Source organism: Pantherophis guttatus, chromosome 3 (assembly GCF_059756535.1).
Source record: "Pantherophis guttatus breed Tessera chromosome 3, ASM5975653v1, whole genome shotgun sequence".
In the NCBI taxonomy this organism is placed as follows: domain Eukaryota; kingdom Metazoa; phylum Chordata; class Lepidosauria; order Squamata; family Colubridae; genus Pantherophis; species Pantherophis guttatus.
The window spans coordinates 791,872-809,537 of NC_142065.1; the positions used below are offsets into that span (position 1 = coordinate 791,872).

The 17,666-nt window shown below is 48.6% G+C and overlaps 1 protein-coding gene across 2 annotated transcripts; it reads left to right on the plus strand.

Moving 5' to 3' along the window:
* The first annotated feature begins 7,756 nt into the window (after window positions 1-7,756).
* On the plus strand, window positions 7,757-16,204 carry LOC117669617 (eppin-like). 2 transcript variants are annotated; one of them, XM_087888916.1, is made up of 4 exons: window positions 7,757-8,027; window positions 9,115-9,291; window positions 13,920-14,090; window positions 15,164-16,204. In XM_087888916.1, the coding sequence occupies exons 1-4, from the start codon at window positions 7,943-7,945 to the stop codon at window positions 15,166-15,168; spliced, it is 438 nt and encodes a 145-aa protein (XP_087745042.1). In that variant the 5' UTR covers window positions 7,757-7,942; the 3' UTR covers window positions 15,169-16,204. The 2 variants fall into 2 exon arrangements, with proteins under 2 accessions (XP_087745042.1, XP_087745041.1); XM_087888915.1 differs by having other exon boundaries at window positions 7,795-8,027; window positions 15,191-16,204.
* The last annotated feature ends 1,462 nt before the right edge of the window (window positions 16,205-17,666 follow it).

A 17,666-nucleotide genomic window follows, 5' to 3' on the forward strand; every position in this document is an offset into this window, starting at 1 on the left:
ATGCGATGAATATTTAACCCCAACCGCTGCTGATCGCCCATCACAAATGCTTCCTGTTGAGTAAGCAGAGGCTGCTGTGGGACTGTGGGAGGAACCTAATGCAGGCGGTTTTAAGAAGCAAGTGAACGGGGAGAGCAAACAGAAAGTTTTTTTTTTATTGTCTTTGTCTACTTCTGCAAACAATAGGACTCAATGAAAGCCTTATATAAAAGCAAACACAGTGCACAAAAATATAAACACAAAGAATAGGAAGCTGTAATCACGCAACACGCTAGAAGGGTCCATAGAATCCTAGAATCCTAGGCCTGGAAGGGACCCTGGAGGTCTTTTAGTCCAACCTGCTCCTGAAGAAGGAGACCCCAGACCATTCTGTCCAATCTCTTCTTTAAGCCCTCCAGTGTTGGAGCATTTGCAACTTCTGGATTCCACTGATTCACTGTTCTCACTGTCTCAACATTTCTCCTTAGTTCTAGGTTGGTTCTCTCCTTGATGAGTTTCACCCATTGTTTTTGGTCCTGCTTTCAGCTAATTTGGAGAACAGGTGGACCCCACCTCTTCTTTGTGGCAGCCCCTCAAATATTGGAAGGCTGCTATCATTAATCAACCAATGGAGCAGAAGTTGCCACCAGACGTCGTGGGAGCTCCATCACTGGAGGCTTCCAAGAAGAGACTGGACTGCCATCTGTTAGAAACGGTGTAGGGTCTCCTGCTTGGGCGGCGGGTTGGACTAGATGACCTACAAGGTCCCTTCTGACTCTTGTTATTTCTGTTAATCTGTTAATGTCACCCCTGGCCCTTCTCTTTAATATAAACATGCTTAACTCCCTCTCAGAAAGCTAACAAGTGACCTTCAGAGTCCTGGTTACCAAATGAACGCAAAGAATATAAATCCTTCCATGCCCCACCATTCAGTTAGAACTGAAAAAAGACACCGTGGATGGGAAATGAAATGTTTTCAAGGAATCCCCCCCCCCAAAGAAGTCCAGTTGCCTTTTTTTTTTTTTTTTTAAATTGATTTATATGCCGCCCTTCTCCGGAGACTCTGGGCGGCTTACAGTGCGTTAAGCAATAGCCTTCATCCTTTTGTATATTTTATACAAAGTCAGCTTATTGCCCCCACAATCTGGGTCCTCATTTCATCTACCTTTGAAAGGATGGAAGGCTGAGTCAACCTTGAGCCTGGTGAGATTCGAACCTGCAGTAATTGCAGGCAGCTGTTCTTAATAACAGGGTGCTTTAGACCACTGTACTACCAAGGCTCTTTGAAAAGCATATTTGGGGCAACCATGACCTGGATGGTGGAGAATCTCCATAGACTTCCTAACTATCTTCACTAGGCACATCCACTGTAACACCCAACTCTTTGCCCTCACAGATGCTCCGTCTGAGAGGGCCAATGTGAGCAGAATGAGTGCATTTGCTCCTGTTCAGGTTGCAATGAAGTTCACCAGCCAGTGAGATCAATCCTGTTTCCATCCATGCCTGGACTTGAACCCACTTCCTTTCAGGCACTCTAACTGCGCATCACCATTTTAACAGATTAACAGAGTTGGAAGCAGGGGCGGATTCCAAATCCCATCGCTACCGGTTCACTCATGCGCGTGGGCGGGAGCTTCTGTGCATGCTCAGAAGCATCCGGGCAGGTGGGCGGAGCCTCCTGCTGCTGCCGCTACCGGTTCGCCCGATCTGGTGCAAACCAGTAACAACTCACCACTGGTTGGAAGGGACCTTGTAGGTCATCTAGTCCACCCCCCCCCCGCCCAAGCAGAAGACCCTACACCATTTCTGACAGATGGCAATCCGGTCTCTTCTTGAAAGCCTCCAGGGATGAAGCTCCCACAACTTCTGAAGGCAACTTCTGTTCCAAGGGTTGATCATTCTCCCTGTCAGGAAATGTCTCCTTATTTCCAGGTTGAATCTCTCCTTGCTCAGTTTCCATCCGTTATTACTTCTCTGGCCTCCTCACCATCTGCCCACAAAAGAGAAGATTGCTGGTGGAATGCTAGTTAAGCCAAGTGGCTGGGGTCCAGAGCAGCTGGATCTTCAGGCGAATAGAATAACAGAGTTGGAAGGGACCTTGTAGGTCATCTAGTCCAACCCCCCACCCAAACAGGAGACCCTACACCATTTCTGACAGATGACAGTCCCGTCTCTTCTTGAAAGCTTCCAGTGATGGAGCTACCATGACATCTCTCCATCCCTCTGTGGCTTTCCTCCCAGACGCAGCTACTTGCACTCCCTGGCCTAGAGGGAGCCTAGGAAGAGCCTAGAAGGACATGGCTCTAACCCCAAGTCAAGCCAGACACCACTCCCTCTTTCCCTGCAGACCACAGGCCAAAAGGAAGCAATGTACAGTGAACATACAATGAATATACGATGAACGGTTGCAGGAAGTTGGCATGGCTGCCACAGAGAGGAAGGGGGTCAAGCTATTCTCCAAGGCACCCGAAGGCCAGACAAGGAACAATGGATGGAAACTGATCAAGGAGAGATTCAACCTGGAAATAAGGAGGAATTTTTGGATAGGGAGAGCAATCAACCGATGGAACAGAAGTTGCCTTTGGAAGTTGTGGGAGCTTCATCCCTGGAGGCTTTCAAGGGGAGACCGGACTGTCATCTGTGAGAAATGGTGTAGGGTCTCCTGCTTGGGTGGAGGGTTGGGCTAGATGACCTACAAGGTCCCTTCCAACTCTAACAGATTAACAATCTGTTAAAGCCCAAATAATTCGGGGAGACCTTGTGGCAAGAACAGTTCCACCCACGGAGAGTTCAAACTGTGGTGAATGGGAGCAGCCATCCGCACAACGTTATGCAAACAGAGGCCGAGTGATGCCTCAGCCTTCCGCCAGAAGGGATTGCGCAACCTTAAACAAAACTGTTGGCTGACAAATCCTGATGCAACATGAGTGGTGACCTCATGATATGTTGTTCTTGTCGTCAGCTCAGGTTAGGTGAGCCCTTCCCCAGCTTGGTCAGATTCGCTTTTCTCCACCAGCCCCAGCAACCCTGAGTCTCTGGCTTGTGGTAAGTTTTATCTCCAAATATATTTTATACCTTATGTGCTGTCTCCAACTTCCCTTAAACATGAACAGAATCCACAATGGACTGAAAATCAGCGTCTCCACTAGATAATTGATAGTCAAGCTGAAATTAAATAAAAATAGCCAACGGGAGAAAATCTTTTACTTAAACTTCCTTAAACCCCCCCAATAGGTTACCTTAGACCTAATCCACATATCAAAGGAGAAGGCCTGTAAACACAAACAGACTTAATTAAAACAGTCTCCCAGCAGAACTGCATGTTCACCAAAATAAAGATGACATGTACCTATACACCCACCCACCCACCCACCCACTCAAGTGTCACCCTACCTACAATCAGCACATGCACACTTCCACCCCCAGGACAAGCTCCCCTATAAAACAATCCTTCTGTACCCCATTTTCTCTGTATCTGCCCCTCCCCCAAGCAAACCTCTTTGCTTTCGGGAATAAAAAAATATTTCTCCTTTCCTCACAGGTGCCTGGATTTCATTTTTATTTATTCTTGCGCAACCCCAGCTCGAGTTGGAACCCCAAATGATTCTCCTGAGAGGCTTCGTTTTCTGTCGGTTCTCGGCAAATCAAGAAATCAGCCGACAGAGAGAAGCTTTCCGATCCCAGGAAGAGGATGCAGACTGGTTCTCTCAGCCCCTGAGGCTGGGACAAGGACAAAGGGAAATCTAAGGAGCAGCACAGGAAATGAGGAGCCAGCCAAGGCGATGCAAATGAATACAGGTTTATTGCAAGCTAACGCTCCCTACAAGAATCTGAGCTACTAACAGTCAAAGCAAATAGGTGGCAGATCAGTGCTAGAAGGGAGTGGGGTTTATGGAGGAGGAGGAGGGGGAGGACTGCGGGATCCTTTATGGTCTCTGAGCTTGGTGATTTTCTTGCAGATGTTTAATTACCAAACTAAGTAAGATCATTAGTGCTAGAAGGGGTAAGGGTTTGCAAAGAGGAGGAGGAGGAGGAGGAGGAGGAGGGTGAGCAGGAGAAAGAGCAGGAGAGCCGTGGAGTCCTTGGTAGTTGGTGAGCTTGGTTGCTTTCTTGCAGACATTTCCAAATCAATGCCAGAAGGCAGGGGGATTATGCAGAGGAGGAGGAGGAGGAAGTTTGTGGAGTCCTTGGTGCTCTCTGACCTTGGTTGCTTTCTTGTAGACATTTCATGACCCAACTAGATAACATCATCAGTGCTAGAAGAGAGAGGGGGGGCTTATGGGGAGGAGGAGGAGGAGAGCTGTGGAGTCCTTGGTGTGTTAAACAAAATGTCCTCCACAAGGCCTGATAAAATTGTTTTCAGCCAAAGTGGGACGATCTTGAATGAGAGGCCTTAAAACTGAGCTGAGATGGAAACCTCAGAGAAAGACTTTGACGCTCCTGAAGGCAGAGAGAGAAAGAGAGAGAGAGGGAGAGAGAGAGAAAGAGGGAGGGAGGGAGAGAGAGAGAAAGAGGGAGGGAGGGAGGGAGGGAGGGAGGGGGAATGAAAGAATTGCGTTAATGGGGTTGCTTAAGCCACTTGTTGAAAGCACGAAAGGACATTGCCTCATAAAATTTATGACTTTCGTTAGTGCTCAGAGTTTGGGAAATAAAGATTATGGTCTTTGCACTCTTAGGGTAGTAACATCTGTGCAATGTGACAGAAATCTGTGTTTCTGTTACGGGAATCTCCTTACTTGGTCTTTGTTAAACATATTAACATTTATTTATGTTAGCAAACATTGTGATGGAAGTGCATAATTGCCACGTGTGTGATGACGGCAGTCCCTCTTTCGTCGTCCCCATAATTTGTTGCAGACACAGCTGACATAATTTGTAGCAACGGGAGACTTTAATTTAATCCCCTTATCATTTGTGTGACTTGTCTTGTGGACCACAGTTGCCTTGTCACCAGATGGGCAGCAAATAAAATTTAAAAAATAAAATAAAATTTGATGTGATGTAAGCAGAAGCTTTCCTTGACTTGATACTAATTAATAAATATGTTTAATTGAGAAATGAAGTTTCAGAAAGAGGGTGGAATGCTGCAATGATGGGGGAATTGTTTTAAAGGAAAGAAAACTACATCTTAGTAGTCAAACATGCTTCTTGGATTTCAACTCAATTTTAATAAACTCAGAGTAACTGATAAGTGGGGTTCCATGGCCAGAGAAGGTTGTGGGAAAAGAAAGAGACTACCAGAAACAGGGTTTCCTGCCTGAGCAGAGGGTTGGACTAGAAGACCTCCGAGGTCCCTTCCAGCTCTGTCATTGTGTTCTGTATAATTCCAAACAGTCAATTAAGAAGAACAAAATGTGGAGATCAGAAGCCTCTTACGACCATAATTGAGCCCAACATTTATGTTGCTAAGCATGTCAGTTGTTAAGTGAGTTCTGTCCCATTTTACAACCTTTTCTTGCCACAGATGTTAAGTGAATCCCTGCAGTTGTTAAATTAGTAACACAGTTGTTAAGTGAATCTGGCTTCCCCACTGACTTTGCTTGTCAGAAGGTCGCAAAAGGGGACACGGCAACCGTCATAAATATGACCCAGTTGCATCCGAATTTTGATCACTTGACCGAAGGGGTCCTAGGTGGGAAAAATGATTGTAAGTCACTTTTTTCAGTGTCGTCGTAACTTCAAATGGTCATTAAATGAATGTTTGTAAGAGAAGGACTACTTGTATGGCTACCCAACAAGCTTAGGGAAGACTTTAAACAAACAAACAAAAAAAGACAAAAAAAGACAAAAAAAGACAAAAAAAGACAAAAAAAGACAAAAAAAGACACATACAGAAAACAGAGGTTGAGACTCTGGAAAGAGTGCAGAGAAGAGCAACCAGGATGATGAGGGGACTGGAGGCTAAAATACATGAAGAACAGTTGCAAGAACTGGGCCTGGCTAGAGAAGGACCAGGGGAGACAGGAGAGCAGCCTTCCAGTATTGGAGGGGCTGCCACAGAGAGGAGTTGGGGGTCAAGCTGTTTTCCAAAGCACCTGAAGGCCAGAGAAGGAACAATGGATGGAAACTGAGCAAGGAGAGATTCAACCTGGAAATAAGGAGGAATTTTCTGACAGGGAGAGCAATTGATGGGAAGACCTCCAGGGTCCCTGCCAACTTTGTTATTCTGTTATTCTATTTTTATATTTATCTTTCTATCATTTCTAAGCCACCCAGAGTGTCTTAACAGTGAGATGGGTGGCAAATAAATAAATAAATAAATAAATAAATAAATAAATAAATAAATAAATAAATAAATAAATAAATAAATAAATAAATACATACATACATACATACATACATACATACATACATACATACGTACATACGGATTTTGAAAGGGTAGGAGTGGGCAAATCCTAACAGCTGGGTATTCACCTGCCTGGTGCCCAGGTGGTTGGCCTCCAGCCTGAACAGCCAGGAACTTCATTCATTCATTCATTCATTCATTCATTCATTCATTCATTCATTCATTCATTCATTCATTCTGTTCACAGCATGACTTCTAGTGACTATTGCCATTAAACTGATGGCCTGTGAGTCATTTTCCAGGGGCTGCCTGTAATAGTCTCCACCTTGTTCTACAGGTAAACCTCGACTTACATAGTTCATTTAGTGACCATTTGAAGTTACAAGGGCACTGACAAAAGTGATTTATGACACACTTACGACCGTCACAGTATCCCCATGGTCAAGTGATCAAAATTCAGACATTTGGCAATTGGTTCCTATTTATGACGGTTTCAGTGTCTCCTTTTGTGACCTTCAGACAAAGTCAGTAGGGAAGCCAGATTCACTTTATAACCACATTACTCACTTAACAATTGCAGTGATTCACTTAGCAACTCTGGCAAGAAAGGTGATAAAATGAGGGAAAATTATCTTAACACCTGTCTCATTAAGCAACAGAAATGTTGTGCTCAATTGTGGTCATAAGTTGAGGACTACCTGGATGCCTGAGGACCCAAACCTAGATGGATGGCTTGGAAGAGTGAGCACCACGGCTTCTGAGCCTGTTCCTCAGGTGGCTCATGGAGAGGAGTCCAAGGGGGCCCTGTGCCCACCTAAGAGCAGAGGGCAGCAAGCGTGGCAGGAGGTGGAATGGGCACGTTGGATTCCAGGTGAGCAGGTTGGAGGTTGCACCTCATGAATCCTGCAGACTGGAGGAGGTGGAAGCAGGGACGGGACCAGGAAGCGCAAAGATAATTTGGTCTCCTTCTTGGTTGCCTTTGTGTGGGCCAACCAGTTGGAGAAGCTCTTGGAAGTCATCAAGAATTGGCTTCTGGACAAGGCGTAATCCTTTCCTGTTGACTCCCAGCTGGTTTCAAGGAGGAAGTGGTCAATCTTCCATGCCGGATGCAGCCATCAGCCCTGGCAAAGCCCTGGATCCTTGAGGATGGGGTGGGTACACAGAGAAGATGGGCTGAAGGTGGCCACGGAGGTTCTCCCTCTAGGAGAAGGACTCTGGTGGGCTGCCTGGCTTTCTTTAGCTCCCCTGAACCAGCTGGGTTTATCCTGGCAGCCAAGAGGTCATCTGGCTGCCTTTTCTGACCTCCAAGCCAATTCCACGCAGAGTGCAACGTTGAGGCAGGGTTGAGGCACAGGTCCACTTGGCTTGGGCCACCCCTGCTTTGCCTGCCTCACCTCCAGCCCAGCTGGCTGCTCACGTGTGGGAACCTCCCAGCGCCACCTCCTCCTCCTCCTCCTCCTCCTCCTCCTCCTCCTCCTCCTCCTCCTCCTCCTCCTCCTCCTCCTCCACGTTTGGGGAACCTGTCTGGGCAGGGCTTAGTGGGGAATCCACACAGCTGCTGGGAGAGGCTCCTGTCAGAGTCGGCATCCAGGCAGCCCCACCTGTCGGGCTCTTTAAATCCAGCCTGGCTGGGCTCTGGGGTTCAGACGCAGAAGCAGCAGCTCCAGCAGCACCATGAAGGTCCAGGGGCTCCTCCTTGCCCTGGCTCTGCTTGTCTTGGGCGCCCAGGGGGCTTCCTTGGCTGGCAAAGAGGACCAAGGTGAGTGCAGGCAGCCAATGGGAGGGCCTCATCTCCAAACGGGCGTTCCCCTGTGTGTATACACACACACACACACACACACACACACAGACACAGACACACACCCCTGTGCACTGCTTCCAGCTGCATCTCTTTCAGCAGCCCAAAATGTCTTACTTGTAGTTGGGTTTCCAGACTCAGGACACCTGTAGAACAGCAGGAGATCCAAGCCCTCCAGCCTTCAAATCTCCCCTGGATCTTACCTGCAGTGCCCGGAACTGGCTACGTGGTGACCGAGCCCCTTGTGGAGGTTCCCAGTCCCCCAAACTCCCTGAGAGCTGGAGGCTTCCCTTATTCCTGGGGTGGATACTGGAAGTCTTCTGGAATGGAAGAATCGGCCTTTGGATGGGCCTCTTTTTTCAAAGGGGCCCCTCAAGCTGGGGTCAAAACTTTAGGATGGCAGCCACAACGGGGCCTTGAAAGCTGAGACTGCTTTGTGTATATGCAATTTTTTTTGACTAAACCTCAATTCTTTCTCTTCTCCCTGGACCAGGCTTGATTGTGGTGGGCAGAGATTATTGGTCTATTTTTGTGGACATTGTTCATTCCAGCAATGCTAGATGCTACTCAAGGATGCAGTCCTTGGAAAAAAAAAAAAAAAAGAGAGAGAGAGAGAGAGAGAGAGAGAGAGAGAGAGAGAGAGAGAGAGAGAGGGAGAGAGAGAGAAATAGAAATAGAAATAGAAATAGACAGACAGACAGACAGAAATAGATAATATATTTAGAAACTGCCCATCTTCCTCATACAGCAACTCTGGGTGACCTGTGAATCCTGACCTTCTTCTGGGGTTCAAGGGTGGGCGTTTCCCTTGCCCCCTTTTCCTTCTTCATTCATTCCCAGCAGCCCTATGAGTTAGCGTAAGACGTGGGGTAGGGGGTTGAAACCCGGGACCCTCAGGAGCCTTTCTAAAGACCCACAGGACCGTTCACGTTTCTGGCCAAAATACTTCCAAAGTGGACTTAGCTCCCAGAGTCTCTTCTCCCCAAAATGGAGCCCCCTCTGCCCATTGTCCTCTCCCTGGGCTTCACTTCTCGTTTGTTCTTTACAGCTAAGGAGGGCTACTGCTACAACGTGCCCCCCTTGGGAGACGTCTTTGACACCCAGGACTGCAGCGCCTGCCAGAAGAACGCGTCCTGCTCCACCTGCGCCAGGGATCACCACTGCCCAGGCACCCAGAAATGCTGCCCAGGAGACTGCGGCTACATCTGCGAGGAAGCCATTACGGGTGAGCCTGGGCCTGTGGGAGGAGGAGGGAGTCCTAGCCAGGTGCCAAATCTCCTTTGTGGAGCCTCACGGCTGCCTTTGGCCCAGGCTCCACTCCCAGCCAGAGCAGAAAGGCTTGAATGAAACAAGAGCAGCTCTCACAAAGTTCGTTTAGTGACTGTTATAATAGCATTGAAAAAAAGTGACTTATGACCAGTTTTCACACTTATGACTGTTGCAGCACCCCCGCGGTCACGGGATCAAAGTTGGACTCTTGGCACTTGGTTCAAATTTAGGACGGTCACAGTGTCCCAGGGTCACGTGATCCCCTTTTGTGAGCTTCTAACAAGCAAAGTCAATGGGGAAGCCCCATTCACTTAACAACCGTCTTACTAACTTCACAGCTGCAGCCATTCACTTAACAACCGTGTCTAGAAAGGCCATAAAATGGGGCACTTAACATTTTAGCAACAGAAATTTTGTTCTCCATTGACGTCATAAGTTTTTGTAAGTTTTGTAAGTTTTGTTAGTTTTTCGTAACTGCTTTTCAGTTGGCTTGCCAGGTTCCTTTCTGTATACTTTTTAGCAGACTCAGCCAACTGCTAATTGAAAGTGTTTGACGACTCTACTCTGCCAATCCTGTCTCCAGGCAGAACAAGGCAGCCAAAGAGTTCATGATGCCCCATCAACTCTTCCTAGGAGACCATCCTCAAAGCTTAGATGTTGCAAGGGTCAACCTTCCAGGTCCCTTTTCTTGGATGCATCTTTTCCTCTCTCCCCTCAATTCCTCTCTGATTCTGCTACTGGGGTACCCCGTTCCTATTTGCAATGGCTCCGAGTAGATGTCTACGGAGATTCTCCATCATAGTCCAGGTCATGGTAGTCCCAAAGGTGATTTTTTTTCCCCAAAAGGCAATGGGACATTCTGGATTTTTTCCCCCTTGAAAACGTTTAGCTTCCCATCTAAGAAGCTTCTTTGGTGAATTCTGAAGTGAGAACTGAAGAAGCTTCTTAACAGAATAACAGAGTAGGAAGGGAGCTTGGAGGTCTTCTAATCCAGGGGTCCTCACCCTCCCCGGATGTGGCCCACTACTGGGCGATGGCCTATTTGAAATAGGGCTCTGCGAGTGGCTGGCTGGAGTGCGCGCGCACACACAGAGCTCAACTTGCACAAGTGGCAGGCTGGTGGGCACTTGCGCATGTGGGTGGCACCTGGCATTTGTGTAAGGGCTGTGTGTGTGCCCACGTGCTCTGGCCCACCGCTCACATGGCCCAGTTTCCCTCTTTCCCCCCTCCAGTCAGTCAAGCAAGCCACAAAGGTTGGGGATTGCTGTTTTATCCAACCTACTGCTCAAACAGGAAACCCTAACCCTATTCCGGACAAATGGCTGTCCAGTCTCTCTTTCAAAGCCTCCAGATTCTTGGATGAAAAACTCAAGAAAGTCCAGCTGCCTTTTGGAAAACCCCAAAGTGGTGGCAATCCTGCCAGGTGCAACTGTGCCCAGTGCCAGCTCCCCTGCAGAAACCCCGCCCTTCCCAGGGCTTGAAATCCAGCCCCCTCCAGATCATGGCAACTTCCTCACCAGCCTTAGGTTGAAGCGGGGGGGGGGGGGGGGGCGTGGAGGGAGGGAGGGAGGATTTGGCTCTTTGGGGGTGATGGTGGTGAGAATGCTGATACCTGCCCCACCACACTTCTCTGTTGCATGCCTGACATTTCTTCCAGTTTCTGGGCTTAGTGCTGGGAGGGAATCTCCCCGTGTGTCATCGCCAGGGTGGGGCTGTTGACTCAGCAGATGCACGTGGCCAGTGTGGCATTCCTCAGGGGAGGGGATGACTCAGAGCTCCGGAGGTTTCATTTGTTCCGGTCTCTCTCCCCCCCCCATGCCCCAGGGAGCTGCCCAGCCTGCTTGGCTTCTTGCTTTGCTTGGCAGCTCTGCAGATTTGTTTATCCCTCACTTGCTCCTTCCTTCGCACCTTCCTCTTTCCCTCTCTGCCTTCTGAGAGTCTTGAGAAAAGGAGGACCAGGGGTGACAGGATAGCAGCCTTCCAGTATTTGAGAGGCTGCCACAAAGAAGAGGGGGGGGGGGTGTCGACCTATTCTCTCCAAGGCACCTGAGGGCAGGATAAGAAGCAATGGATGGAAATAAATCAAGGAGAGAAGCAACCAGGAATTAAGGAGAAACAGTGAGGACAATTAACCAGTGGAACAATTTGCCTCCAGAAATCATGGGTTCTCCATCACTGGAGGTTTTTAAGAAGAGCCTGGACAACCATCTGTCTGGAATGGTATAGAATCTCCTGCTCGAGCAGGGGGTGGACTAGAAGACCTCCAAGGTCCCTTTCAACTCTGTTATTCTGTATAAACATCACACTTATCACTATAAAAATGAGAAAGGGTCTGGAGGCTAAAATATATGAAGAATGGTTGCAAGAAATGGATGTCTAGTGTAACGAAGAGAAGGATTAGGTTTGACTTGATAGGAGTCTTCCAGTATTTGAGGGGCTGCCCCAAAGAAGAGGGGGGTCAACCTATTCTCCAAAGCACCGGAAGGCAGGGCAAGAAGCAACGGATGGAAACTCATCAAGGAGAGAAACAACCTGGAATGAAAGAGAAACTTCCAAAAAGGGAGGACAATTCACCAGTGAAACAGTTTGCCTCCAGAAGTTGTGGGTGCTCCAACACTGAGGGTTTTCAAGAAGAAACTAGACAACCATTTGTCTGCAATGGCATAGGTCTGGGGCCAGCAGAGCACTTAGGAGGTTGTGGGGTAGAAAGGCACTGCAGCTTACATTCCCTGCTTGTGGCTTCACGGACATTAGTGCTTGTCTCTTGTCCAACAACTGACCAGATATTGCCAAATCTGAAGTGGGAATGAGCTGTGGGGTCCCAGACACTGATTTCCCCAACTGTGTGATGGACCCCTGAAAGGTGCCCCCCCCGGGTCCCTGGCCAAGCGCTAGGAAGTCTGCCAAGCAAGCAGATGGCAGATGTGTGGTGGAATGTAATCTGGATTCCAGGAGCGAGAAACTGCATTCCAGAGAGCAAAAAGACAGCAGATAGTTTGCTTGGGAGGAAGAGAGTTAAGAGGGCTCCTCCCTAGAGATTCTCCAGGGTATTATTTGTAATATACAAATTGTAACCTTTAGTCTGGCAAGATTCTGTCTGTAGGTGAGGAACCATAAAGGAAACTACTTGGAAGTACCATATTTTTCGGACTATAAGACGCACTGGAGTATAAGACGCACCTACCTTTTTGGGGGAGGAAAACAAGAAAAAAAATCTGCCTTTGCCCATTCACTGCCACCCATTTGCCAGGGCCCCTTCGCCATGGCCTGGTTGCCGTGGCCTATTTGCTGCTGCTGCAGCCTGTTCACTGCAGCCCATTCGTCCCCACCCATTTGCCGCTGCCTGTTCGCTGCCACCATGGCCTGTTCAGCGAGGCCCATTCAGCACGGCCTGTTCGCTGCCACCCATTCGCTGTGGCCTGTTCGCGCTGGTGTGGCCTATTTACCGCGTCCCATACGGCATGGACCGTTTACTGCGGCCCGCTTGCTGTGGCCTGTTTGCCACCACCCGTTTGCCACCGCCTGTTCGGCGTGTCCCATTCACCGCCGCCAATCCCCACTTCCTGGAACTGGCCATAAATGCAACACGTGGAGGTCAGAAATGCAACGCGTGGAGGCCGAAAACAGCTGAAGGGTGGGGGCTGGTGGGTGGGTGGGGCTTTGGCAACATTCAGTGTGTAAGACTCACCGCAATTTTCACCCACTTTTAGGGGGAGAAAAAGTGTGTCTTATACTCTGAAAAGTACGGTAACTCGATGTATCTTGCACGGTTCGTGGGAGACCTGCCATCTGCCATCTTTAGGACATGAGGCTACCACGTCACCCAAAGATAGGACTGGCTTTATACAAGGGAGAGCGATGCACCACTTTCATAGCCTCATGTATGACACATCCCACCATACTATGGGCTGGGGACAGCTAAACTTTCTCCTGCAAAACATCTCACCTCCCCCAACCTTTCTGAGAAGGTGGGTGTCCATCTGATGACATGCATTCTTTCTTACCCCTTATGGTGATGATGATGATTAGCAAATTGTAAGATTATTTCAGAATCAGAGTAGAGCTGGAAGGACCTTGCTGAAGCAGAAAAGCCTCTACCATTTCAGACAGGTGGCTGTCCAGTTTTTTCTTAAAAACCTCCAGTGATGGAGCACCCACGATTTCTGGAGGCAACTTCTGTTCCACTGGTTAGTTATCCTCTCCTTAATTCCAGGTTGCTTCTCTCCTTCATTAAATGCTTTGCTCTGTTGCTTTGCATGTACACTGAGAGCTTCTTCATCGGAGACATATTCCTTGTATGTCTAATCACACTTGGTCAAATAAAGTATTTGATTCAATTCAATTCAATGACCGTGGGTGGGGGGATTGGCCTCAAGATGGCGCCACTGACTGCAGCCTCTGTGAAATGCTTCTCGTATGTTCTTTTTTTAAAAAAAAATTCTGTAACTCACTAGATTCCATATATCAGAAATGAGCTTCTAAATATCAGGGAACTTTCTAGGACTATTTCTCCTCCTTAGAGAACTTCTAGAGACGATTTCCCTTTGTCTCCTGTCTCATCTTGTGTCTCTCTGGCTGCTGCAGATGTTTGCCAGCTGCCCTCCGTCTGTGGCATCTGCAAGGCGATGTTCCCACGCTTCTTCTACAATGCTTCCACTCACAAATGTGAGCGGTTCATCTATGGCGGCTGTGGTGGCAACAAGAACAATTTTGAATCTGAAGACGAGTGTCTTGGAACCTGCAGGTTCACCAAAGGTGAGTACCAACCTCTCGCCAGCCGAAAGCAAATATTAGGAGGATCCAGAAGTTGGACAGTTGAAGGCACTTCTCATGGGCCTAGCAGAGGACACCAGTGTTGGTCCTCTAGATCTTCTCTGGAGCTCCCTTTTGACGACACCTCTCAGTTGGTGAAGATGTGCATGGTCTGAAATACTTATACCTTCTTGGATTTTGACATTTTTTTCTAGCTGGGGAATTCTGGGACTTGAAGTCCACAATTCTTAAAATTGCCAAGGTTGGACACCCCTAGTCTAGGGTCAAGATTCCCACTGGAGGTTGGACACAAGACCTAAGCCCACAACTCTTAAAGTTGCCAAGGTTGGACATCTCTGGTTTAGAGTTTTCGCCCAATGGGTATCACCCCTGCTATTTTAAACCTAGTGTTGGAAGAAATACCATCTGCTTCAGTTCCAAGCTGGGAGAAAGGCACTGGAGACAAAATGAAGGCTGGAGGCTGATTGGAAAGATGGTTTAATGATGAAGCAGAAGCACATGGGTGGTTCTGGGCAGCTGACCATTTTGAGTTGAGAGTGAGGGGTATTTATACCTTCTCTTGGCCTTCGCACTTGAAGTTCCTGTTCCTGTTCAAGGACATGTGTTCTATCGGCTGTTGTCAGACTCCCATGGGGCCATGTAGGTTGTCTGAGAAGTTTGGTGGAAGTTTGAGGGTGATGCAATGTCCTTAGGAGATTGCACGATGTAGTGAGCTCGGTGTCTTAGTGGGTTAATCCTATTATGTCCTGGAGGGTCTTAATCCCTTCACTCTGAGGCTGAATGACTTTTGTCTTGTAGATAGGATGGCCCAGTCTTTTCCAATGGGACCCAAATATCTGCTGGGGGGAGGGAGCTGTGGCTCTGAGTTTCTGTCTCCCTTACGATTTTTTTATTTCTCTTTTAGGGGAAATATAATATTCTGCCTTTTTAAATATTCCTCAAAACATTTCATTCTTCTAGGAGAGGGGTGGGTGCCAACTTTCTACACTAGGATGCAACATTCCTGTGTTTCTTGAGGTTGCCAATATCCGGTCTTGTCTCCATTGCCTCCTTAGCCTGACCCACCATCCTTCCGTTTCCAGGGAGCGCCTAACTGTTGGCTGGAACAGAGCCGGCAAAATCACCAGGTTGGACTCCCGACTCAGCTGTTTTCCTGGAGCCCTGACTCAGATGGGAAAAGAATGATGCCTCCGAGTGGTTGAATCTGCCTTGTCTGCATCCCCCTCCCTCCCCCCTGCCCCACCATATACTCTGTGTTGTGTCTCTGTGCAGTTGCCCCCAAAGGACACTCCCTCACACTCCCTGGGCTGGTCCTGGTTGGCGTGTGCCTTGGCTATGTCCCTCCCCAGGCTGGGTGGTGAGATAGGCTGGTCCTCTTTCCCATCCCTGCAGGTTAGATGAAGGGACTGGCAGTCCTGGTCAGTCTGGCCAGAGGGGACTTCCTCTCACTCACACTCCGCTTGCCCCCAGGAAGGGTCCTGCTTGCCAGGCAGTGGGGTCTCGGGAGAAAGAGGGACAGAGAGTTCTCCAAACACAGAGGACCCCTGGCCCTTGGCGACCTGACTCCTAGTTTGACTGCAATGGGGCCAGAGCTTCCACCTTCAGAGGAGAGAGCTGGGGGGTAGCCTTGGGTCATCGCAGGCACAAAATGGCCCCATCCTGATTCAGGCAGCCCTGAATCTGAGGAAAGAGGAACATGAACAATGTCTGAAGGGTGGACTGGAAGCTGGAGATCCCCTCCCGGACACTCACTGGTCACTCTTTACCAGCCCAATGGGCCTTAGAGGGCAGAGTGGTGGGGAGAAGATGGGGCATGTGTGTGTGTGTGTGTGTGTGTGTGTGTTCTGTGTGTTTCTGCATGCATGCTGGGATAGAAGGCTGATGAATGACTGAATGAATGAATAAATGAATGAATGAATAAGTGAATGAATGAATGACCAAACTAACCAACCAACCAACCAACCAACCAACCAACCAACCAACCAACCAACCAACCAACCAATTCAACCCCAAACTGTTCCCTATAGGGCTCTGCTTGTACATAATGAGAGAAAAACACACATTAAAGACACTGAAACTTTACCAAATGGTCTGAACCTGGGTGTGAGAGAGTTTGTTTTGTGGTTGGTCAGTTGATGGGCTACTAGCAAGAAGGAGCCAGAGGGACCACCTTCCAGGGTGAGGAGGAGGAGGAGTGGGGGATTAGGGAGGAGGAGGAGGGGGGGAGGGAGGGAGGGAGGGAGGGAGGAGGAGGGAAAAGGAGTAACAGCATAATGGAAGGTACCCCAGAGGACTTCTAGTCCAACCCCCTGCTTAAACAGGAGACCTTATACCATTCTGGACAAATGGCTGTCCAGTCTCTTCTTGAAAGCCTCCAGTGATGAAGCACCCATCATCTCCGGGGACAAGCCATTCCACTGGTGAATTGGAGAGGAGGGAGGAGGAGGGAAAAGGAGGAACTCAGTAACAGAATTGGAAGGGACCTTGGAGGTCATCTAGTACAACCCCCTGCTCACGCAGGAGACCTATCATAGGGATTCAAACTGCTGAATTTTCTGATCGATAAGCTGAGTGCCTTAGCCACTGAGCCACCTAGTCAGGTGAAGGAAGGAAGGAAGGAATGGGGAAGGAGGGAGGAGGAGCAGGAGGACTTCACATGAGAGCAATGTCCCAATATTTGAGGGGCTGCCAGAAAGAAGACGGGCTCAAGCTATTCTCCAAAGCACCTGAGGGCAGGAGAAGAAACAATGGGTGGAAATGAATCAAGGTGTCAGGTTTCGATGTCGTCTCAATTAAAATAAATTGCATTTCCAAACAAATAGTCTTTGAAGAAATCTTTCATTTTATTAAGCACGACAACCTGTCCCCGATTGTGGCGTAGCCAACACTGACTTCCTGACCCCAAAACCTTCCCTTTCCGTTCCCCAATTCTCTGCATCTCATTGGCCCTCTTCCCAAATCACTCTCCCCATATCTCCCACTTCAGCTCCCAGGAATGTCCCCCCATCCCATCTCATCTCCTCGGAAACATTATCTCCAGGGAAAATAAGTAGGTGAGAAGTCAAGCGTCCTCTTGCCAGCTGCCCCCTCTTCTCCTTCTTATGTCAGCACTAGAGTAAATGCAGGTTGAAGTGCTGACACAAGGAGAGAAGCAACTTGGAATTGAGGAAGAATTTCCTGACAGCAAGAACAATTAATCAATGGAACATTTTGCCACCAGAAGTAGTGTGTGCTCCAACCCAGCCCAGGGCAGAGCTCCTCAGAGCAATGGCCGCCAACCTCTGCTTGAAACCCTCCAGTGATGGAGGCTGAGAGCATCAAGGTTTCATCCGGGGGAAACTTGTGCAAAACGAGGATGCTGCCCCCGAGACGGACGGTCCAGACTGAGGATGATTACAAGGACAAAAAATGAAAGACTGCAGGGGATTTGAGTGAGAGGAAAAGATCTTTTATTGGGGGGGGCAAGAAGATGAGCAGGGAGCAGGAACAGCCAGAGGAGCAAAGACCCCTCAGATGGAGCAGGGAGGGATGGAGGAGGAGCAAGGAGTGAGTGAGTGA